Source organism: Neophocaena asiaeorientalis, unplaced genomic scaffold (genome assembly GCF_003031525.2).
Source record: "Neophocaena asiaeorientalis asiaeorientalis breed wild unplaced genomic scaffold, Neophocaena_asiaeorientalis_V1.1 scaffold55, whole genome shotgun sequence".
In the NCBI taxonomy this organism is placed as follows: Eukaryota; Metazoa; Chordata; class Mammalia; order Artiodactyla; family Phocoenidae; genus Neophocaena; species Neophocaena asiaeorientalis.
Genome location: NW_020175684.1, coordinates 8,310,119 through 8,335,020, shown reverse-complemented (window position 1 = coordinate 8,335,020; position 24,902 = coordinate 8,310,119). Strand labels below are relative to the sequence as shown.

At 41.5% G+C, this 24,902-nt stretch overlaps 1 protein-coding gene across 1 annotated transcript; it reads left to right on the top strand.

The window, feature by feature from the left end:
* The first annotated feature begins 1,253 nt into the window (after positions 1-1,253).
* On the top strand, positions 1,254-10,059 carry ADAMTS1 (ADAM metallopeptidase with thrombospondin type 1 motif 1). Its single transcript, XM_024732029.1, has 9 exons — positions 1,254-1,902; positions 3,641-3,987; positions 4,340-4,472; positions 4,862-5,029; positions 5,464-5,750; positions 5,974-6,160; positions 6,248-6,423; positions 7,709-7,884; positions 8,055-10,059. Exons 1-9 carry the CDS (start codon positions 1,254-1,256, stop codon positions 8,752-8,754), a joined length of 2,823 nt encoding a protein of 940 aa, XP_024587797.1. The 3' UTR covers positions 8,755-10,059.
* Positions 10,060-24,902: the final 14,843 nt, after the last annotated feature.

The window sequence follows — 24,902 nt, the reverse complement described above, 5'->3', positions numbered from 1 at the left end:
GTTTAAAATGCAAACCCATTTTAAAGTCAATGGCCTGGAATGTGTCTCCTGGCTTCCTCACGCAGGCACGCTTTCTAGGGGACGCGCGGGCCCTATCAAGCTTTCCCGAGAAAAATTGGGGAGAAGAGAGAGCACGCTGCAGCAAACCGGCCTGTGGCAGGCCAGGGAGATGGAGAGGTGGAGTGGGGTATTTTTCTAGAAAGGGGAGCCCTGGCTCATCTCCCAGATTGAAGAGGCGGGCGCTGGCGGGGGTGGGATGCGGTGAGAGAGGGGGCCGGCATAGGGACAGACTCCGGCAGGGAAATCTTGGAGAAAGGACTCCGCTCTCCACCCCGACCGTCCCTTCTGGGAAATGCAGCCCCACGCGCGAACTGTGCTCCCGCAAGAGAAGGACGGCGGGAAAGGACGGTAGTCCGGGAAGACGGCGGGGGGAGAGCGCGGTGGCAGGGAGTACCTTCTCCCAGCAGCAGCCCCAGACGTACAAAGTGCTGCTCACAGCGCCTCTCCTGCGCCTTCCGCCCCCAGACTGACGAGCCAGTGGCGCCGAGCCAGAGCGGAGGCCGCCCCGCCCCGCCCAGGCCCGCGGCGCAGAGCGCGGTTTCGCTCCGACTGAGTTCAGGGGGCGGCGTCCCGGGGATAGAAAGGCGGCCAAGAGGGAGGAGAAAGGGGGTAAGGGGGGGTGGGCGGAGACATTTTCAAAAACTATAAAAAGGCGGCCCGGGCTGCCCCATTCTTGCACTCGCTGGAAAGCGGCTCAGAGCCTGGGGCCTTTGCATAGCCAGGGCGCGCAGTAGGGCCGAGAGGACAGAGCCCTGCGCAGAGCGAGGTGCACCGCGACCGAGGCGGAGACCGAAGCGGGGAACTCCAGGCGCCGATCCTCGTGTGGCCCGAAGCCCCTCTCCCAGAGGCGTCCCAGGGCGCTCCGTGTCTCCGCATCAGCCACCCCACCAGAGCCTGCTGCGCGGTGCCTCCAGCTCTTCGCTAGAAGAAAAACTTCCCGCGCGCCGGCAGAACTGCAGCGCCTCCTCTCTAGTGACTCCGGGAGCCCCATCTGCGGCTGGCTCTGCGCGCACTTTCCAAGAATCATAGTAATTGTTAATTTTAACAATCCCGAGGCAGGCCAGCGAGGCTCTGCGCTCCGGACCCGAACAATAGCCCCTTCGCTCAGTGCGCGGCGGCGCGCGGTGCCTCCCGGGACTCGGGTGCCGAGAGCGGTCCCCGCGGGGTTCGGAAGGCGCACGGCAGGAGGCGACATGGGGAACACGGCGCGACGTTCTCGCGGCTCGCAGCCTGCGCCCGTGCTGCTACAGCTGCTGCTCGCCGCGGCCTCAGCGCTGCTGGTAGTGCCGGGCGTGCGCGGGCGCCCCACCGAGGAAGACGAGGAGCTGGTGCTGCTGGCACCGGAGCGCGACCCAGGACACAGGACCACGCACCTCCGCCTGGACGCCTTCGGCCGGCAGCTGCTGCTGGAGCTGCAGCCGGACCGCGGCTTCCTGGCCCCCGGCTTCACGCTCCAGACGGTGGGGCGCAGACCCGGGCCCGACGCGTCGCGTTCTGATCCCGTTGGCGACCTGGCGCACTGCTTCTACTCTGGCACGGTGAACGGCGACCCCAGCTCCGCCGCCGCTCTCAGCCTCTGCGAGGGCGTGCGCGGCGCCTTCTACCTGCAGGGCGAGGAGTACTTCATCCAGCCCGCGCCGGCCGCCGCAGCCGAGGAGGAGCCTCCGGCGCGGCCCCAGTTCCATCTCTTGCGGCGGAGGCGGCGGGGTGGCGGAGGCGCCAGGTGCGGGGTCCTGGACGACGAGACGCAGCTCGCGGGGGGAGCGGGGTCGGAGGGCGAGCACGCCACGGCGCAGGGGCCGCCGCGGGACCGAGCGACACAGCGCACGGGACAGCCAACAGGTATCATTCCCAGAAGAGTGGTTCCCACTTGTCTCTCCATTCATCTCCCTCGCCCTACCTTCTCTGTGCTGCGCGACTTGAGGGTAGAGTCCTGTTCGCAGACGCGAGCCTATGTCTGCGGACAGGACGGAGACGTGGTGTGGAGGGAATGCGGCTTAAGATTTGGGTTGGTGAACTAACCAAAGCCTCCTGGAGCAGTTAATTCCATTTGCCCTAATAATGAATGATCAAGAGAGGACAGACGTTATCAATGATGTTTCTGCTAAGGAGAAGCGTTCCGATCCGGAAGGGAGAGCTGGTAACCCAATGCCTCCCACTTTAGTTGAATGTGAGCTTGTGCGACTTATTTCCACCTTGTTAATTTCTTTTTAACAATTTTGCATGTGTCCTTTGGTCGAGTTGCAGCTTCGCGCTTAGTTTTGTAACCGCTGCCTGTTCGCGCACCCTGAGCCCAGAGGAGGGCAGAGATGGAGGGTGGAGGAGGGATAGTGACCTCAGAATGTGCAACCCGCGAGCCTGGACAGCTGCGCTACGATTCCTGTTCTGCTGGCCTCTGTTCCCTTCCCCCCTTTAAGAGTCTGACCCCGACCGGCTGGCAGTGGCGGGGCCCCTCTGCAGAACCTGCTTGGGAGGTCTCTGCCCAGCTCGCCCCGCCTCTCCGCGCCTCCCACCAGCCCCCCACTTTGCGCTCCCCCTCGCGGCCATAATTCTGCTCGGAAGCACTGTTGAAAGTTAGTCACCGGTGATCCTTCCTGCTCCGCCTTCCCCTGTTTCTCTCTGTTGTGTGCAGTGCTTCCTGTCTAGTTCTTTTCATTCTGCCACTCACTGGGGTGCCTTGTTTCTTTTTTGAACTTTCTCACGTGGCTTGTAAAATTTTCCTCTTCTCCCCTGTACGTCCGCTCCTTGAAGCGGTTACGTGCTCAGAGCCCAGCGTAGAACTTCCCTGGGGGCTGGGTCTCAGTCAGAAGTCAGAGGGCTCTTTTCGAAACAATCAGCCGTGGCCCCGTGGTCCGAAGCAGGAACTTATTTCCCTGGGGCGGTGGGAGTGGGGCAGTCGGCTTCTTGGCAGACTGGGTGGTCCTTGTGCCCGGATTTGGCAAGAGCAGAGCACCGCAGGGACCCGTGGAACGAGCGAGCAGAGCAGTGCAGGCTGAGATTTCTTCAGGCCCGGCCCCTCGGCAGAGGCCACAGCCCTGCCCTGGGCCTTCCACGTGGAGCCCGATGATCTCATTCAGGATTTGATTCCTGGCCTGTGAAAGAGTGACTCAGGGGCTCTGCCTGCCCCCCTTGCTCCAAGATTTTACTACAGCTGGGGAGAATGGTTGCGCACACTGCCTTTTTCAGGTTGTGTGATCTCAGAGAGGACAAAAGAAATCCTGCTTAAAAAAAAAAAAAAAAAAAAAAAAGTAAGCCAGTCTCTGCTCATTTCATAGAATCCCATTCCCTTTTAAAGGATCCTGTCAACTTCAGCTTCTCTTTGATTAAAAAAAAAAAAAAAAAAAAAAAAGCCTGACACCCCTCAGAGGAGCACATGGCCTTTTTAATTTACAGTAAAGGAGAAAACTTTAAAAATAACATTTTCAGTGAAAAGAAATGCAAATATTTTTGTTATTGTCGCTCCGGGTGTATTTTTGTATTGTTTTCTTTGACTGGTTAGGCTTTCTTTATATACTCTGGGAAGGTAACTATCCTTGGCTAGACTGCCCCTGAACAAACTATGTTTCTTGTGTCTTTACAGGAACTAGAAGCCTAAGAAAGAAGCGATTTGTGTCCAGCCCCCGCTATGTGGAAACTATGCTTGTGGCCGACCAGTCCATGGCAGAGTTCCATGGCAGTGGGCTAAAGCACTACCTTCTCACCTTGTTCTCGGTGGCGGCCCGGTTATACAAACACCCCAGCATTCGGAATTCAGTTAGCCTGGTGGTAGTGAAGATCCTGGTCATCTATGAGGAACAGAAGGGGCCAGAAGTAACTTCCAACGCTGCCCTCACTCTGCGGAACTTCTGCAACTGGCAAAAGCAGCACAACCCGCCCAGTGACCGGGATGCAGAGCACTATGACACTGCGATTCTTTTCACCAGACAGGTGAGAGGAAGACATTGCCAATGATGAGAGTATTCTCTTGGGAATCAGTTTTGTAATAAGTAAATGTATGTAAGGCATTTTACCAATATTTTGGCACTTACATTTTTTAATTGGCTAGCATGATTAATCTTCCTTATTTCTTTTAATATTTTAATATCTCAAGTTTCACAGTCTTTTTTGAATAGCATTAGGGAAAATCTTAAAGTCACACAAAGTACTCCTAAAAGAGCTACTCAACAACAATGAATGTAGATGCCCTAAAGCACATGTGAAGTTACACCCTGCCAAAAAGTTAGATCACAAGGTTCGTGCTCTGTCTCTGTTAATACGGACATACCTTTGCTCCTTGTAGGACCTGTGTGGAGCCCAGACATGTGATACTCTTGGGATGGCAGATGTTGGAACTGTGTGTGATCCCAGCAGAAGCTGCTCAGTCATAGAGGATGATGGCTTACAAGCTGCCTTCACCACAGCCCACGAATTAGGTAAGTCTGTTTTAGAGTGAGAGTTAGCCCAATTCATGAATTCAAATTGATAAACTATGTATTAATTTAAGAGGCAGAGTCTTCAGGTTATATTGCTATTTTAAGGTGCCAGAGCTCCCTAGAAACTGCAGAAAATACTTTTCCACTCTTCTCAACATGGTCATTTTTATTAGAATTCAAAGTTAAGGTAGTAGGAGCTATGGACGTATTTGGAAATTTACATGTTTGTTTACACCCTGTGAAAAGTAGACATTGTCTCTAAAATAGATTATCTCCAAAACACATTTCTTCCTCTAGAAATATCACTTTGAGACAAATGAATCCCTGTTGGGGAAAAAAAATGCTGCAAATGACCTGTATTCTAACATGGGTTTCGGATGTCTTCTTAGGCCATGTGTTTAACATGCCACATGATGATGCAAAGCAATGTGCCAGCATTAATGGTGTCAACCGGGATTCCCACATGATGGCGTCAATGCTTTCCAATTTGGACCGCAGCCAACCCTGGTCTCCTTGCAGTGCTTACATGATTACATCATTTCTGGATAATGGTCATGGTAAGATGCTCCAGCTACTCTTTCTAGATGTTATCCAACCATCCAGATGTAGGGTACTAATGAAACCAGCTCTTTCTTTTCTGTTCTTTTTATTTTCCCTCCTTCAAAATGACTTTCATTGTCAACCGCATGCATTTTTAGATCTTAATTTCCAGTAAAAGATAGTGCTTCTGGTCACGTAGCTCCCAGAGTACATTAACTTGAGTTTTTAGCAGAACAATGATTTCCTGTCATTGGTAATACAGAAATATCCCACTGAGAATAATATCTTAATGATAGTTTAAATCTCCCTGACATTTTCCCCCCAAACTCTTCAGCTTTCAAATCGCTTTGCTATATATTATCGCTTTTGGTAAGTATTTTCTGAAACTGATCTACCCCCTGCATGCTTTAATTTGCTATTTCTTAATATTCATTGGCATTTTTCCTTGCAGGCGAATGTTTGATGGACAAGCCCCAGAGCCCCATACAGCTCCCCTCTGATCTCCCCGGGACCTTGTACGATGCCAACCGGCAGTGCCAGTTTACATTTGGGGATGAGTCCAAACACTGCCCGGACGCGGCCAGCACGTGCACGACCCTCTGGTGCACAGGCACCTCTGGCGGATTGCTGGTGTGCCAGACCAAACACTTCCCCTGGGCCGACGGCACCAGCTGTGGAGAAGGGAAATGGTGTGTCAACGGCAAGTGTGTGAACAAGACTGACAAGAAGCATTTTGATGTGAGTTTTCCACTGCAACACACGATCCTTTAAGATTCAGAATTGAAAGAGACCAAGTGATGCTAAAACATTAGATACCACGTTAGCATCCCGACCTGTGGGCTCTCGCAGGGATACAGGATAGAGTCGTATTATTGATTCTTTGTCCCATGTCTTTCTCTTCTATTTCCTGAAAAGGTCTCCCTAGAGGTTTCTAACGCTGATCATTTGTGTCTCCATTTAGACTCCTGTTCACGGAAGCTGGGGGCCGTGGGGGCCCTGGGGAGACTGTTCAAGAACGTGTGGTGGAGGAGTTCAGTATACGATGAGGGAGTGCGACAACCCGGTCCCAAAGAATGGAGGGAAGTACTGCGAGGGCAAGCGCGTGCGCTACAGGTCCTGCAATATTGAGGACTGTCCAGAGAATAATGGTGAGTAGAGAGAAGGTGAAAAGGATGCGCTGCAAACGGGTGGTTGAAGGCTGGAAACGGATAACATCATCGTCTCCTTCTTTCCAGGAAAAACCTTTAGAGAGGAACAGTGTGAGGCACACAATGAATTCTCCAAAGCTTCCTTTGGGAGCGGGCCCGCAGTGGAGTGGACACCCAAGTACGCAGGAGTCTCACCCAAGGACAGGTGCAAGCTCATCTGTCAAGCCAAAGGCATTGGCTACTTCTTCGTTTTGCAGCCCAAGGTAGTGACTTTTCTTCAGACTTTTTGCCTAAGAAACAAGGCCTTAGTTTTCTCCCTTTACATGCCAGCTCTGTTGTACTTCCTTTAATTTATATATATATATATATATATAAAGCTGAGCTTTTAATTTATTTATTTATTATTTATGGCTGCGTTGGGTCTTCGTTGCTGCGCGTGGGCTTTCTCTAGTTGCAGCGAGCAGGGGCTACTCTTCGTTGCGGTGCGCGGGTTTCTCATTGCAGTGGCTTCTCTTGTTGCGAAGCATGGACTCTAGGCACGAGAGCTTCAGTAGTTGTGGCATGCGGGTTTCAGTAGTTGTGGCTCGCAGGCTCTAGAGTGCAGGCTCAGTAGTTGTGGCGCACAAGTTTAGTTGCTCCACGGCATGTGGAATCTTCCTGGACCAGGGCTCGAACCCATGTCCCCTCCATTGGCAGGCAGATTCTTAACCACTGCGCCACCAGGGAAGCCCTAATTTATATATTAACGTGTTCAATTTCAAGTTAGAACTGCTTTGCTTCTAGATACATTGGCATCTGCTTGCTTTGAGTTTGGTGCTATTTTGGGCTATGAATGAAGCTTGAATCCAGCGCTTATGATTCTTGCAATGGTTTATTATTACTCCTATATGCGAAGAAAAGCCCTTTACACATGGTTAGGTAAATTATGTGTTAACACGGAAACCATCCAGTGGTTTTGGAAAATAGTTTAGGTGTGGCCCGAAGTACTTGTTACTGGGTGACTAGCAGTAGTATGTGCAAATGGACTTATTAAAATGAAAGTCTGAGCATTGAGAACTCTTGTGTTTGAGAACATATACTGAACTAATGGAAGCATTGTTTTGCTGAGGAGATAAATCTGGCTCTGAGGTAGAAAATAGAATTGAATTTGGTTGAAATTATCATGTGTCATTATCACTGTAGGCTATGAAAACAGTCTCCAGTTGCAGATTCAACATTCAAGTGATTTATTCAGCACCTGTTATTGCCAGGTAGTATTCTAGATACTGGGGATACAGCAGTAAACAAATTGACAAAAAGCTCTGCTTTTGTTGACCTTAGCTAAAAGTGAGATAGGATACAAATAATCAAAAAATTTATAATATTTTCAGATGGAAAAAAAAGCCAAAGAGAAGAATAGTGTGTGCCGTGTTATAAAGTACTATTTTAATTTTGATAGTCAGGAAAGCAAAGATGTAATGTTAACGGAGAAAACTTTCAGAACTATCCTAGCATCATCTCTTGCCCTTGTTAATGTGTAACACCAGGTACGTGCCCTTCCTTTTTCAGGTGGTAGATGGCACTCCTTGTAGCCCAGATTCCACCTCTGTCTGCGTGCAAGGACAGTGTGTAAAAGCTGGTTGTGATCGCATCATAGACTCCAAAAAGAAGTTCGATAAATGTGGCATTTGTGGAGGAAATGGATCTACATGCAAGAAAATATCAGGATCAGTTACTAGTGCAAAGTAAGTGTTAAAATGCCATAATCCTGAAGGTCTTATCATTTCAATGTAACTTTTTACAGGTCTGGTAAAAATTACATTCTTAAATGATTACCTGGTGTTTTAAGCTAAGTATTGATTATATGATTAGCTGGTGAATGAGAGATTTTTATATCTGTTTTCCTTGTCTGCAGACCTGGCTACCACGATATCGTCACAATTCCAACCGGAGCCACAAACATTGAAGTGAAACAACGGAATCAGAGGGGATCCAGAAATAATGGAAGCTACCTTGCCATCAAAGCTGCCGATGGCACATATATCCTGAATGGCGACTTCACCTTGTCCACTTTAGAGCAAGACATCACGTACAAAGGTAGCGTCTTGAGATACAGTGGCTCCTCTGCAGCGTTGGAAAGAATTAGAAGCTTTAGCCCTCTCAAGGAGCCCTTAACCATCCAAGTCCTGACAGTGGGCAATGCCCTTCGACCGAAAATTAAATACACCTATTTCGTGAAGAAGAAGAAGGAATCTTTCAACGCCATCCCTACTTTCTCCGAATGGGTCATTGAAGAGTGGGGCGAATGTTCCAAGTCATGTGGACAGGGTGTGCAGAGAAGGCTGGTGGAGTGCCGAGACATCAACGGGCAGCCCGCTTCAGAGTGTGCAAAGGAAGTGAAGCCAGCCAGCACCAGACCTTGTGCAGACCTGCCTTGTCCCCTCTGGCAGCTGGGGGATTGGTCGCCATGTTCCAAGACTTGCGGGAAGGGTTACAAAAAGAGAACCTTGCAGTGTCTGTCCCATGATGGGGGTGTGTTGTCTCACGAGAGCTGCGATCCTTTAAAGAAACCTAAACATTACATAGACTTTTGCACAATGGCAGAATGCAGTTAAGCAGGGGCGGTGTTGAGGGAAAAGGGCAGTGGGGAAGGGCTGATGCACTGAAATCAAGAAGGCTGGAAGAATCCAGTGCACCTTGCCGGTGATCAATGAGGTGTGCCGATGAGTTGGGAGGTACAGGTAGGTAGAAAAGAAGTTAGATCATCAGAATTTCCTGCCAGTTACAAAATTGATAGGGTAGTTTATGAGGATCTTTAATAGCTGACCAATAATATAGCATGAGAAAGCCCCAGGGCGTTATTATTTCTTTTGTTAAGTCTGTGACAAGTTTTTACAAAAATAGAAACAATTGTCAAAGTAAGTGTAAGAAATACTACAATCCCTGTTTCCTGGTACTGATGAAATACTTTGTATCATGGAGGTTGGGAAATGAAAAGCAGGAGGAAGATGAGGTTTTTGGTTTAAGATGTGGCTTACTTTACCTCACTACCCATGGAGGGAGAAAGGAACACACATAGGATCTTTGACCATCACTGTTCCTAACTGCTGTGGTTTCAGAGAATGTTTATGCCATCTCTTCTGCTGAGAGTTAAGAATTCAGGACTGTCCAGCATGAGAAATGCTTAGCAACGTCCAGTGACTCAAATGACTCCATCTTTCCTTTCTTGTGCCATTATTGTGTCTTTATTCGTGAATTCATTTTGATGAAGAAACAATTCCATGTATTTGTAAAAACAGCATTAAGTCTACAAGGGGAAGAAAAGCAGTGATGTATCAGATGCTGGTAAAAGCTAGGGGAGGCCCGTTGATCTGGGTACCTCCTACATTTCTTTCCTCCTGAGGTAAGCCTACTTAAGGAATGTGGATGTGGGAAAAAAAACAAAAAACAGTTTGTGTCTGAAGAAAGTCAGTAAGATCACACAAAAAGAATGTAATGCCAGAACAAGAATGGGGTGTGTACAACAGGCTCCCCAGTGTTTGGGGACATTGAGATCACACATCTCATGGTGGGGAGGCTACTGAGGGGTAGCGGGTCCATCCCCAGCAGCTGGTCCAACAGTCATATCCTGGTGAATGTCTGTTCAGCTCTTCTACTATGAAAGAAAATGACTTTTTTCCATATGTATATAGTAAAATATGTTACTATAAATTCTATGTACTTTATAAGTATTGGTCTGTGTGTTCCTTCTAAGAAGGACTATAGTTTGTAATAAATGCCTATAATAACATATTTATTTTTATACATTTCTTTCTAATGATAAAACTTTTAAGTTATATCGCTTTTGTAAAAGGTCATATAAAAATAGAGTATTTATACAATATATGTTACTAGGAAATAATAAAAGGACACTTTTTGAACATGTGTCTATTTTTTTTAATGGGAATTAATGCCTGGGTAGGAAATCTGAAACTCAGATATTGAATTTTTGTTTGTTTTGTTTTAAAAATGTCTGGTTTAATACTTTTTTAACACTGATAAAAATGTTTCATTGCATACATTTTTTAAAAAAAACATCTTTATTGGAGTAAAATTGCTTTACAATAATGTGTTAATTTCTGCTTTATAACAAAGTGAATCAGCTATACATATATCCCCATATCTCCTCCCTCTTGTGTCTCCCTCCCACCCTCCCTATCCCACCCCTCTTGGTGGTCACAAAGCACTGAGCTGATCTCCCTGTGCTATGCGGCTGCTTCCCACTAGCTAGCTATTTTACATTTGGTAGTGTATATATGTCCATGCCACTCTCTCATTTTGTCCCAGCTTACCCTACCCCCTCCTCATATCCTCAAGTCCATTCTCTAGTAGGTCTGTGTCTTTATTCCCGTCTAGGCCCTAGGTTCTTCATAACCATTTTTTTTTTTTTTTTAGATTCCATATATACGTGTTAGCATACGGTATTTGTTTTTCTCTTTCTGACTTACTTCACTCTGTATGACAGACTCCAGGTCCATTCACGTCACTACAAATAACAGTTACGTTTCTTTTTATGGCTGAGTAATATTCCATTGTATATATGTGCCACATCTTCTTTATCCATTCATCTGTTGATGGAACAGATATTGAATTTGAAGAAAGAATATTTTCTTCAATTTTTGGAAGTATGATTTCATTCTAATGAAATTATTTTATGTATTCTTGGGTATGTGATTGCTACAAAGAAAGAAATCTATTATATCTTTGGTGATAGATAGGTTTGTTACTAATGTAATAATATACACCAGTGGTTGGCCAAATTTTTCTGTAAAGAGCCAAATAGTAAATAGGTTTTGTGGGTCATACTATCTCTGTCACAACTACTCAACAGTGCTGTTGTAGCATGAAAACAGCAATAGACAATACAGAGATGAATGGGCATGGTGGTGTTCTAATAAAACTTTATTTATGAAACAGTGGGCGAAATTTGTTCTGTGGTCATAGTTTGCCAACCTCTGATGTATAACATATAAAATGGAAAAAGATGGGATTCTGGATACATTTTGAATTCATGTCTCTTCTTCAATTATATCACGTAAGTAAAGTTTTTTGAAAGTATTTAAGCTAATGAGTAGAAAACGATGCCTCATAAATTACATTTAGGATAGACATGCTTGGTGAGCCAAGCCCTCCAAATATTTCATGTGCTCTTCAGGAATACATGGGGTGTTTTGGAGAAACCTCGGAGCACCCAGGCCACCCTCTCAGTAGCCTTTTGTAAGTCATTCTATTTTAAATACTAAATGGTACATCAGTGACTTTAGAAGTTCAGACCGCTTCCAAAGTAACTACATTTCTCTCAGGAAATAGCTTATTTGCTAGAAGACAGATTATGTGGTTAACCACAGACATTTCCCGCTTTATATTTTCATCCTTTTTTTCACCCTCCTTTCTCAAGTAGTTCTATATAATATGCTAATTTCAGATTCCAACGATAATTCTAATTTGCCCTCAGAATTACTCAGTGTTCTTCCCCTGAGCAGTTGAATTTAAGATATTCAGGAGCCAGGTGCATGGAGCAGAAAGTGGGGCAGAAGAGAGGAAAGGCATGTTAGTCTATGGTTAAGTTTTTTCCTACCTATTGGCCACCAGACTGAAAGGTGAAAGTCAAATCTCACACCATGGGCAGTGGCCCCATATAACTCAGTTAAACATAGAATTTGGTCATGCAATTCAGTTCCCTAACATGCTCTTTGCACCAATAACCTCTCCCACATTTAGTTGTTTGGCCACATTATTAAGGTACAAATCCCCATAGTAAGTGACATGGAGGACACACACACACACACACACACAAAAGGCCCTTCTCCTCAATTACTATATAAGCTATTTGATAAAATGAGATAAATGTACCTAGAATGATAACTCATAATAAAAAGAAGTCATTTTCAGATCTTGCCTAATTCTCTGATGAGTTTTTTCCTTTTCAAAGGCTTACATTGATTTGATGTAGTAAGCAAGGAGAATGAAATTCAGGACACAAAGTAATAAAAGTAGCCGAAAGATTTTCCACTACTCTATTCTCAGCTCAAGGTAATGCCAAACAACTTTCTAAGTTGCCACATTATTTTCTTCAGCCAGCTGCTGGGGAGATTTCCCTTTTATCAATCAATGGATCCGTTTAAAATACTCTATTTTGGCAGCAAAGAGAGTTTAGCTTAAAATACACATCTGGTTCTGTGAGCTTGACCTGTTTAAAAGAGGAAAGCTTTTGTGCTCACTTCTGTTGCAGGTACAAATGATGAGCTGGCGTGATGTTGAGGACTCATTCAAACACCTAATTTTCAGAACATTCTGCAGGCACTTTCTTTCTCTAGTATTTCAATAACCACCATGCAAGCACAATTTTTGCATCAGAGCTTTCACACAAAAATCAGCAAAAATCGTTTCCAACTTTCACTTTTGTTTAATTTGTCTTCCAGAAGAGGGTTCTGTAGATCTTAATGTAACTTAGGAACAACAGATAACAGCTACAATTTGCTAATCTCGTTGGTTTTCCAAAAAAAAGAAAAACAAAAACGTTAATATAAAGGTTGGGTGTGCTAGACCTACCAAAGAAATGGACCAAAGATACTCCAGTATAGAAGTGTAGTGTGTTATGCCATATGCATACTTCTGTGACATGAATGAGTTCATAGGACACTGGCAGAATGGAAACGGTACAATGTGGAAGATGCTTTGGTTCATCAACAAGTTTTCCCAGCCAATAAATGTTTAGTGCCTTCTCTTAAGAGCAGCGGAACAGAAAATATACTAAGTCATGAACATGGCGAGTCACAGAGACATACAGAACTATGCAGAATCTCCACTCATGCCAGTTGTCTCCATTTGGTCTGCATCTTGGAAGTTCCTAATGTGGTCTGTGTTCAGTTTGCTCTTGTATTCATAATTCAAAAGCCTGAACTTTTCCTTACAGACCCTTCTATTAATCACATTGCCCTTGTTTTAGGGTAAGTTTGTATAATTACAAACAGCCATTTGTAATTTAGCATATTTTGTTAGCTATCTTAATTTCTTTTCCTTTAGGGTTACTATTGTTCTATGTTCTACATCTCTTGAAAGGAGTTATAAACCATTTACTTGCTGGGGTCAGAAGGAGATTGAGGACAATTTTATGTAGAATAATACAGGAAGGCTTTTTCAATGAGATCTTTGGGAGAAAAACAGAGGGACACAAGGAGACAGCTCTCCAAGGGATGAGATTACAATAGACAGGGGTCTGCACGGGTGGGAGTAAGCTCAACTTCTTGGAGGGGGCAGCAAGAGGTCAGTGTGGCTGGAGCACTAAGGAGAGGGGGAAAGGGAAGAGGCCAGTGAAGGGCAGAGAGCTTGCTCAGCAAAAGTAGGAAGTATATTTGGGTTTTGTTCTGAGTGAGATGAGGAGCCAGTGGAAGGAACAGAGCAAAGGAGAAACATGGTCTGATTTAACATTTTAAACTGGAAGGAGACCAGACAGGAGCCAGATAGGAAACTATTGCAATAATTGCAATGAACGATAATGATGGTCTGAACTAGGGTGATAGCCATAGAGGAGGTGAGGGAGGTCAAATTCTGCAGTTCAGGACTTTGAGATTTGCAGATGGATATAGATGTGAATGGGGGAAAAATATCATGAATGAGTCCAGGGTTTTTTTGCTTTTCTGTTTTTTGGTGGGAAAAGAGTGTTCTGTGCAACATTGATGCATACTACACTCTACTTAAAGACCAACGTAAATTAAAAATACAGGATTTTTGGTAAGTATTGATACCAGTTAAACCTATAGGTAAATATAAGTAATTGTTGAAATTACGGTTTCAAAATTAACTGGAAATGTAGAATAGTAGTTAAAGAGAAGATATATAATGTAAAATATTTTCATAAAAATAATTCAAGTCTAAAACCGTATGTCATATTGACAAAATCATAAGAGTAGAATAGAAATTTCTTATGTTAGGAGTTATTAAAGGACATCATCTTATTCTTGAACTTGGTAATAGGGTAAGTATAGATGAATGATATTTCTTAAAAATAAAAACCCAAAAAATGTCTCTTCATAGAGAGAGGATGTGTGCAAAATATAACTCATAAATAAAAGAATGGAAAGCAAATAATAAGGTAACAGAATTCCAACCACATTATCATGACAACACATTGTTTAAACTTTCCTATTAAAAGACAAATATCTTCAGGATGTGTTTAAAAATAAAATCCATTGCCATGATAAATAAAAGGGAACTAACTAAATCAAAATGACATTTCTTCAAAGAAGTCCAAAGATTTATCAGGCAAAGAGTAGGAAAAAAGTAGGAATAGAATATGAAATCAGCCAAAAATGTATTTAAGAAGGAAAAGCACTAAGCAAAATAGAAATTAACATATCTTGTGGATTAAAGGTAGAATCTACAATAAGAAATATGTGTCCCTGATAATAGAACATCTATATATCAATCTTAAATTGTTAAAAATACAAAGAATTATCAACATGTAAGGATTATTCTATTTGTCTTTAAAACCTCTCTCTAGGTCAAGGAAGATCAAAAAGGTAAGAAAATTAAAAAAGGTAAAACTTTACAAAGACATAAAAAAAGACTTGAGTAAAGCAAGAGACATGCAAATTTCTTTTACAGTAAGTCATAAACCTTCTATTTCGTCCAAAAATAAGTAGTAGATTTGATGAAATTCCAATCATTAGCCATTCATAAATTTTTGGAACTTGATAACATAATTCTAAAGTTCTGAAGAAATAAATTTGGTGAAGATAAAATAAAGGGAAACACAACTGAAAAACGCAGTGTAATGTAAGATACCTGTTCAACTGGATTTGAAAATGCACCGTAAAATTACAATGAAAAAAAAAAAGCAGTACTTGTAGAATTATTGACAAGTATATTTATATGTGAGAAATATAGCTCACAAATAAACCTTAGTAATCATAACTACAAAATATTAGAATATAATGAAGTTAGCAACATAAGTCTGTGAGTAAAAAATAATCATTCCAAACAGAGGCTTAAATTAAAAACTAGAAATTTACTTGGGAAAAAAAAAATTTAGACCTTTCTTTCAGATCATTTATAAACTTAAAATCCAGATATACAAAAAGTTAAAAGATTTAAATGCAACCCTGATTAGCAAATATAGAGAAATATTTATCTGATCTATGAATGGGAGAGGAAATCTGAACACAGAAATAATGAAAGGTATTAAACAACCAAGACACACACACATAAACGAATTGCTTTGATTGGCGTAAAAACTTCAAACTTCTGTGTTTCAGAAGAGTCTTTTAAAAAATGTGAGAAAAAAAAAGAGTATTCTCATGAAACACAAAAGACAACCAAGCTTCCCTCAGAGCTTTCCCAGAGGCCATTGGTTTCACTCCAGGATTCCAAACGGCCACCCAATTAACCACTGGTCATCCTTTAGATCTCAAAGTAAATGTCACTTTTCCAGGGAAACCCTTCCTAAATCCCTCAGGCTAGATTAGCTCTTAAAACACCCTGCACTTTCCTGTCTTGTCACTTTTCACAGAAATCATATACTCCTTTTAGCTCTGCATTTGTTTTGCTCGATATTATTTTCCCAGCGTTTAAAACTGTGCGTGTGCAAATGTTATATTTATTTAATGAATAACCCTTAAAAGTAGTCAAACTATTGCATATAGATAGTTCTACCCCTAAGAATCCATGCTAAATAAATAATCCAGAAGGTTCACAAAGATTTGTATATGAATGTTACATAAATCTGAAGGCAGCCACAAAAGAAGTACACTGACGACTACTTATGACATAACAAAACTTGAATCTCAGGGAATTCCCTGGAGGTACAGTGATTAGGACTCCAGGCTTCCACTGCAGGGGGCACGGGTTCAATCCCTGGATAGGGAACTAAGATCCCATGTGCCGCTGCGCAGTGTGGCCAAAAAATTAAAAAATTTAATAACAAGCAAAACTTGAATCTCACATTAGTGATAATGAGGACCAACAGTCCTGGAAGTTCACTGTGTATTGTTCATGATAATTCAATTAATACTCAACCCCCACCCCAACTATGATGTAGGTATTATCGTTATTCTTACTTTATAGGTAAGGAAACTTGGCAAAGAGAAATTGAACTGTTTGGTTGAGGTAGGACAGTTAGCAAGCAGCTCAGCAAGGATTCCAACCCAGACATCCAAACTTGAGAGCCTGCAGCCTCTACACTCTTAAGCATTATGCCATATTATGCTACCAAGTTGTACACACATATACACACACACTCACACTTAACAATGTATATACACAAAAATAACCTACCTGGCTATTTTTATTTTCTTCTTTGTACGTTTATGTATTTTCCACATTTTTACCAAAAAAACAACTATATCATTTTTATAATCAGAAAAAAAATGACTTTTAAAGGGTAGGAAAATCCTAATTAGAGTGGTTTTCACTGGGTGAATTCTTCCTAACCAGAAATTTCCAGAAATTATAAACAGCCTCTGTTTTTATTTAATTTGTCCCCAGTAAGAACACTTTAAAAAGCTGAAGCACTTTTGCAGCACCGTATCATAAAAGAAAGTCAGTTTTGTTGGTATTTGTATGATGATGGCCTTTCCAAGCATGGAGACAGAAGTGAAGATGGATAAATTGGTCTGTTGATTACTAAGTAACTTCATATTCTAATTTAAGTACACAAATTATTTTCTGAGGATATATATTTTTTTTTTATATACTATCTATCACTAAAAGTACTAAAATCACATTTCAGATTCAAATCTGAGTTTTCCAACATTTTATATTTTTCTACCTCTCTGTCCCTATTCTCAGTGAAAAGCATAAATGAACAGTAAATCTTTAAGAATTTAGAGTTATTGACACTTTTTTTTTTTTAAGTGTGTACCTAGCGACCAAAGGAGAGCCAGGAGAATCAAACTCATAAATTCCTATCAGGCATAAAATCCACAGAGATTGTGTATCTACGTATGTGAGGTTCATTGCACTATTAAGTCCTGTAATTCATAGCTGTCTAGGGTGCAAAAGTAGCCAAATGTCAGCACTGAGGAAAGGCTGGACCCAAGCTCCACACTGACATTCTCAGTATTTTGAGACTATCTATGAAACAAAAGGATTCACCAAAACTAAGAGCAAAACAATAAACTACGATCTTCCTGGTAGATAAATGTATAAAGAATAAAGCCAAGGTGTGACAATGTTATTCCTCTTTATTATGGAAGTTTTGTGAAAATTACTTTTTAAAATCAACTGTCCTTTTCAGTTGCTCTCATTTTCCTTATGGAAACTGCCAGAGGGGCAGAGAAATGCTTTTCCTTTAAGTAAGAAGGAGAGAACGTCTAATAAGCACTAACATAGTAACATGTTAGGATGGAATAATGGTCTATTAATGCAGTGGTGTTTATTTCCTTGAACAGCACATCAGTGAAAAGGTACTGTCACCTCATAACCAGGGTAGATATTTCTAAAATTGTCTCTTTTTTCAAAAAGTCAAGCTAGGTACTGAAGTAAAATGATACATCTGGAATTTAAAATTTTCAAGTAAAAATAGAAAAGGTGGGGATAGAAGAAACTAAGTCAGGAAAATGATGATAATCATTAAAGTTGAGTGATGGATAGAGACTCATTACAATTTGTTCTCTGCTTCTGTGTAAAGTAAAATAGAAAAACTGAAAAACTAAAGAGAAGTTGTAGTTCTTTTATCCGACTTACAAATCAATGTCAGTACTTGAAATAATTTAAGATATGACTTACATTAGTGTCCTTTTCTACTCTTCCACATGTTTGGGGGGACAGAGAATAAATGTATGTAAAGTACCCACACTTAAGAACACAGAAGCACTCCTTAAAACAGCTTGATATGGAACACAAGAGCAAATCATGTAACAGAAAGAAGCAAGGAAAGAAAGAAAGGAAGGAAGGAAGGAAGGGAGGGAGGGAGGGAGGGAAGGAGGAAGAAAGAAGGAAAGAAGGAGAGAAAGAAAGAAAGGAAGGAAGAAAGGAAGGAAGGAAGGAAGGAAAAAAGGAGGGAAGAAAGAAGGAAAGAAGGAAAGAAAGAAAGGAGAGAAGGAAAGAAAGAAAGAAAGAAAGAAAAAGAAAGAAAGGAAAGAAAGAAAGAAAGAGAAAGAAAGAAAGAAAGAAAGAAAGGAAGGAAGGAGGGAGGAAGGAAGGAAGGAAAGAAAGAAGACGGAAGGAGGGAATTGGGGAGTGGGAGAGAAAGGCATTCTTTTTATTTGCAGTGCTATAAAGCATAGAACAATTAAATGAGTTTTCTGTTATAAAAGGCTGTGAATTTGTCACTTTTTCTACAAAGGCCTGATTTAAATATTATCATAGGCTATAAAAATTTTACTACTTTATAGTATAGACTCCTAGAACTTCTATTTTGCACCAAGAAGTAAACTAAGCAGAAAGAGTGAAAATGGAAAGTCACTTTTGCTTGCATATATTCAGAATTCAATATTAAGGATTAAAAAAATTATTATGGCTAATGAAGTACATACCAAGGGATTTTAAATATATAATGTATATATATACATATGTAAAGCATATATATATATATATATATTTTTTTTTTTTTTTGTATATTTGAAAGAAAAGCTGAGTAAAGAGAAAGGAATTAATATGAAGACACTCAGGGATTTCTCAGTTCCTCAAGCTGAGGGAGACAGGACCATTGGTGAAGCAGGAACACAATGGTCGGCCCAGATAAAGGTCACATTTGGCAACCTTGAAGTTGCAGATGAGGGAGTTCAGCTGAAAGATTAGATCAATAGGCAAGGATCAAAGATCTCTGATTTCTAGCTGAAGCTCTTCACCAGATGTATTAGATTAGTTGAGTACAGAGTTTCTCTCCATTTTTCTTCTTTAAAGAGAGCTAAGGGTTTACCAGTTCCCTGCTGCATCTTGCATAAAAGCAGGGAAGCTGACCAAATAACAAACAGAGGGGCTGAGCAGCTGCCAGAAGTAAGGGCCTTTATAATATTGTTCTGGTTTTTCACTTATTTCAAGTTGATTTACTCAGTTCTGAATGTTTCAGAACCTTTCACCTTCAAAATTTTCACCAAAGTTGTTAACAAGAGTAGAATTGTCAGGCTTGGCTTTCATCTCCTGACTTCTCAGAGCATGCCAGAGGTAATGATAAAAACGGGACTCATTCCAAAGGAACCTTGAGGGGAAAGGGAAGACGAGCAGGGGCATGGACCATCCATCAGCTAGATAAACAAATTCTGAATAAATGGAAGTTGGCTGGAGGCCTCTATCTCAAACAATAAGGACACACAAACAATAAGGACACGCAATCTGAAAAGCTAGATCTCCAAGTCTATGGGCAAGGTCCTTTGCTGCTACAGATCACAGAGGTGATATCTAGTTATCAAAGTACAAGGTATTCTGGAGTGTTCTCCGTGGCACTAGGACAATTTCTTTCAGAAGTTGGGTATTAGTTAAATCCTGTGATTTTCTAATTAAAATGCTCTTACACTAGCACTAATATTCTAATACTCTACATTTTTAACATCCTATAAGAAAGCAGTAGTGATAATAGAATTTCCTTGTATGGACGGACCTTCAGTGCAACTTTAGATTGGAACTCTGAATTGAAGACAAAACTATGCAAGATTGCTAAAGAAATCACAGAATATCCTGTTTATTTTTGAGTCTATGCTCCCTTTTTCCTTTCTTAAGACAAAAGCCATTGGCTTTTCTACCAAAACTCATAACAGTATTGTATTTTTTTTCTTTAAGAACCATATGCATGTGAAACATTAAAAGATTAAACTGTAAACAAAGCTGAACACATGGAAAAGCTTTTGATCCCATTGAGTTGTAAACAGTCAAAAAACTGGGCTACACTAAAAATTGCAGGGACAGTTGCAACACAGTGATACTCAGTTCTTAGCATGATGGGAAGAAGGCAAAACATATAATTTTACAAAAGAAAAATAAAGGCATTGTTGAGAGTCCAGAATTAGGGAATTGAACATTTATTTCTCTGAGGGATTTTGCCATCCACAATGGTGGGACTTCAGGCGAGAAAAGTACCATACCATTAATTCTTTCTAACATATCTGACTTAAATTATCAATAACCACAAAAAAGATACAATCAAACTGTGAAAGTTTGTTAATTACAGAGCATGAATAATAATAAAGTCTGTCTTCAGGTTGCTGGATATTACACTTATTTATATTCAGAACCCAGAGGAGAAAGGAAACTAATACTGTTAAAACAAATGCTTACTTTTAAGTCGTATTTTGACAGCGACTCTGCTGAAGAATCAAACTGTCGACCCCAAAGGTTTTATGGAGCAGGAACAGGCCATTGTATTCTAACAGCACTTCTTTAAGAAAAACAGCGCTCGTTAAGAATATAGTGTACACGAATGAAACTTAAAAGCTTTTGCACAGCAAAGGAAACCATAAACAAGATGAAAAGACAACCCTCAGAACGGCAGAAATTATTTGCAAATGAAGCAACTGACAGAGGATTAATCTCGAAAATTTACAAGCAGCTCATGCAGCTCAATATCAAAAAGATAAACAACCCAATCCAAAAACGGGCAGAAGACCTAAATAGACATTTCTGCAAAGAAGATATACAGATTGCCAACAAACACATGAAAGGTTGCTCAACATCACTAATCATGAGAGAAATGCATATCAAAACTACAATGAGGTATCACCTCACACCAGTCAGAATGGCCATCATCAAAAAATCCACAAACAGTAAATGCTGGAGAGGATGTGGAGAAAAGGGAACCCTCTTGCACTGTTGGTGGGAAGGTAAATTGATACAGCCACTATGGAGAACAGTATGGAGGTTCCTTAAAAAAACTAAAAATAGAACTACCATACGACCCAGCAATCCCACTACTGGGCATATACCCTGAGAAAACCATATTTCAAAAAGAGTCATGTTCCTCAATGTTCATTGCAGCTCTATTTACAGTAGCCAGGACATGGAAGCAACCTAAGTGTCCATCAACAGATGAATGGATAAAGAAGATGTGGCACATATATACAATGGAATATTACTCAGACATAAAAAGAAATGAAAGTGTGTTATTTATAGTGAGGGGGATGGACCTAGAGTCTGTCATGCAAAGTGAAGTAAGTCAGAAAGATAAAAACAAGTACCGTATGCTAACACATACATATGGAATCTAAAAAAAAAAAAAAAAGGTTATGAAGAACTTAGGAGCAGGACAGGGATAAAGACGTAGACGTAGAGAATGGACTTGGACTTGAGGACACAGGGAGGGGGAAGGGTAAGCTGGGACGAAGTGAGAGAGTGCCATGACCATATACACACTACCAAATGTAAAATAGCTAGTAGGAAGCAGCCACATAGCACAGGGAGATCAGCTTGGTGCTTTGTGTCCACCTAGAGGGGTGGGATAGGGAGGGTGGGAGGGAGATGCAAGAGGGAAGAGATATGGGGACATATGTATATGTATAGCTGATTCACTTTGTTGTAAAGCAGAAACTAACACACCATTGTAAAGCAATTATACTCCAATAAAAATGTTAAAAAAAAAAGAACATAGAGTCCATTCTCAGCAATATATTTGGACTTAATCACTTTGAACAAATAATAAAAATGTTTAATTCAGGCAGTCATTCCCTGAAATATGATTACACATCCTTCAAGATGTATATGCTCAAAAAAAGACAAAAACAAAAAGAAGAAAAGAACAACCATATTTTCTTAAGAAACGTAATAAAAAGACAAATCTGCAGAATAAGTGGTATTAGATCATCATTCTCCTGCTATAATAAATGCAGATAAGAATCAGTAAATATCCCTGAGCCCCTATTTTGAACAAAGCCCTGTCTGAGGAACTGAGAAGGACACATAAGAAAGAAAAAAGAGAGAAAGAAAAGATAAAAGGATGGAAGAAAGGGCTGGAGGGAGAAAGGAAGGATAGAAGAAAAGACAATCTTACCTTCAGGCTTACAATATAGCTGGAGAAATAAAATGTTTACATGTGAAAAGTTAATTAGCAAGACAAGAAAGTGAGTCCAATGAGTTGTATGCACAATCTGGGTTCAGAAATACAGAAGAGAGAGGTTACTGCAGGTCAAAGGGTCAAGGAAGATTTCAGGGAAGGAGTGGAGACATAAACATGAAACAGAATGAATGGAAGTGAAACAGGCAGGGGACCTTGTCTTAGTTTGGGCTGCTATGACAAAGTACCATACACTGCATAGTTTAAAACAACAAAAAGTTTTTTCTCACAGTTCTGAAAACTGTCAATCTGAGATCAGAGTGCCGGCACAATTGGGTTCTGTGAGAGCTCTCTTCTGGGTTGCAGACTAGCTTCCTATTGTATTTTCACATGGCAGCAAGAGGGCAAGAGCACACTTTAGGGTCCCTTTTAAAAGGTCACTAATCCCTTCCTGAGGGCTCTACCTTCATGACATAATTACTTCCCGAAAGCCTCATCTCATTGAGGGTTAGGATTTTAACATGGGTAGAAATAAACATTCGGACCATTGCAGATGTGCTCCAGATCCATGTGTTCTAGTCTGTTCCAGCTCCTCATAATGGCAAGTGGCATGCATACCTAATACCACTAGTTGGATTTGGTAGAGTGAAGAGCAGGAAGCCTTTCCAGCATGGAGCAAAGAATAAAAACTGTGTGTAATAGACCCTCAAAAATGCTTCCTGCCTTGTAGCTTCATTCCAATTCACTCAACTATATAGGTCAACTTAACTTGTTAAAAAGTTACCTAGAGAGGCTTCCCTGGTGGTGCAGTGGTTGGGAGTCCGCCTGCCGATGCAGGGGACACAGGTTCGCGCCCCGGTCCAGGAAGATCCCACATGCCGCAGAGCGGCTGGGCCCGTGAACCATGGCCGCTGAGCCTGCGCGTCCGCAGCCTGTGCTCTGCAACAGGAGAGGCCACAACAGTGAGAGGCCCGCGTATGGCAAAAAAAGAAAGAAAGAAAAAAAAAATGTTACCTAGAGAAATTATTAAATATCTGGATATTATAAATTTAAAAAATGAATCCAAATTACAGAGGCAAATGATGTGATCTTTGAAGATAAATATGCCAAAACTCACATATCTAAATTGACATCCTCCTCTCCCAAGTCTAATCACTTTGGACAGCAAGTCATGAGCCCAGAGCAGCCACTGCTTCAAGGACTAGAGTTCCTCCTTGGAACAGTCTTCAGATCAAATTCAGAAAAGCAACCTGTCTCATTGCCTCCCATCCATGTTTCATTTTTGACCAAAAATGGCATCACCCAGCTTCGAAACCCATCTTAGTCATGGTACTTGTCTGGAAAGGACTTTGGTTGCATCCAAAATGAAATCCTCCTTCAAAGAGAGATTTGCCACCACAAGAGATATTTGAAGAATGAGCTGCAGGCTCTAAAGGTAATTCCAATGGATCCATTCCAGAAATATTAAAGTCATGGTAGCATGACTAGGAAAGGAGTATGTACTTCCCAAATGACAGCTTTAAAGGGCCAGAGTGCTTTGGAGTGAGCATTCTGTTTTGTCTGTTGAAAAAGATTCAGTCCTATTGAGAGGTTGTTTGACATAGTGGCTGAACATGCAAAATCTGGAATCACACTGCTTGGCTTTGGATCTCAGCTGTTCCATTTACTTGCCTTACCCTTAACTACCTTACCTCCATGTTCCATCTATAAAATGGTAAAAGTAACTAACTTCACACAGTTTGTATAAGGATTCAGTTCTGTAATACCTGCAAAATTACAGAATTGGGTACCTGGTATATAGTAAACAGTACTAATCCTCAGGTGGTAGTAGATATTAAAGTAACAGTTATGGCATCAGAAAGTATTTCCAAGAAAAGATTAATGTGAAGGCAGTGGAGTACTTAATGATGTACATACTCTGTCCTGTTGACAAAGACGTTTGACACCAGCTTTGTTACCAGTTACATACAACTCTCTTCACCATGATTGACTGTATGCTCCTTCTCAAGGAACCATCTGCATTTCTGGACTACGCTCTCCCTACTGACTGATGTGTTTCAGCTTGACAACAAAATCTACAACTAAAACATCTCTTTGGTCCAACCAAATAACAGTATAAATTTGTGGACAGAGGGAGTTTATTTAGAGAATGCATAATATACACGCATATCGCTGTATCTGCACTAGAAGGAGACGGAGGTAGAAGCCGCAAAGAACCCAGAGACCCTTAGATTTATGCATTAAATTGTTTGCTTTCCCCTATAACTTGGTGCTTATTAAAGCTCTTGGTAGTAAACGCACAATCTCCTCAAAATCTTAGTTAGAAAGAAACAGTCAGTCCTCGTATGTACTAGTTTACTTTGCCTGCTAGTACAGTTTCCCATCATGAAGATCTTGCCACACTTTCATGCTAGAATTTAACGTATTAAAAACAAGCTATTCTTCAGTTCCTTTCTGCTTGCAGTCAATGGGTTTGAAGTCCTGGATCTTTTATTCATTAAATATATGACCTTGAACGAGTCACTTAATTACTCCAGATCTCAGTTATTTCTTCAGCAAGGTTAGAGCTTTGGATTAGCTTATCTTTGTGGTCTATAATTTTTTCTTTCTTAATATCTCATGTCACTGGAGGACGACTTGGAAAGCCATCTGTAATTCATTATATCCTGATACTGAGCTTCAACCCACAAAGATGCACACAGAGGGAGATATCACTGTGACGGCCCAGGCAATTTCCTTTAAAGTGCCTCTCACTGTTGTGGCCTCTCCCGCTGCGGGGCACGGGCTCCAGACGCGCAGGCT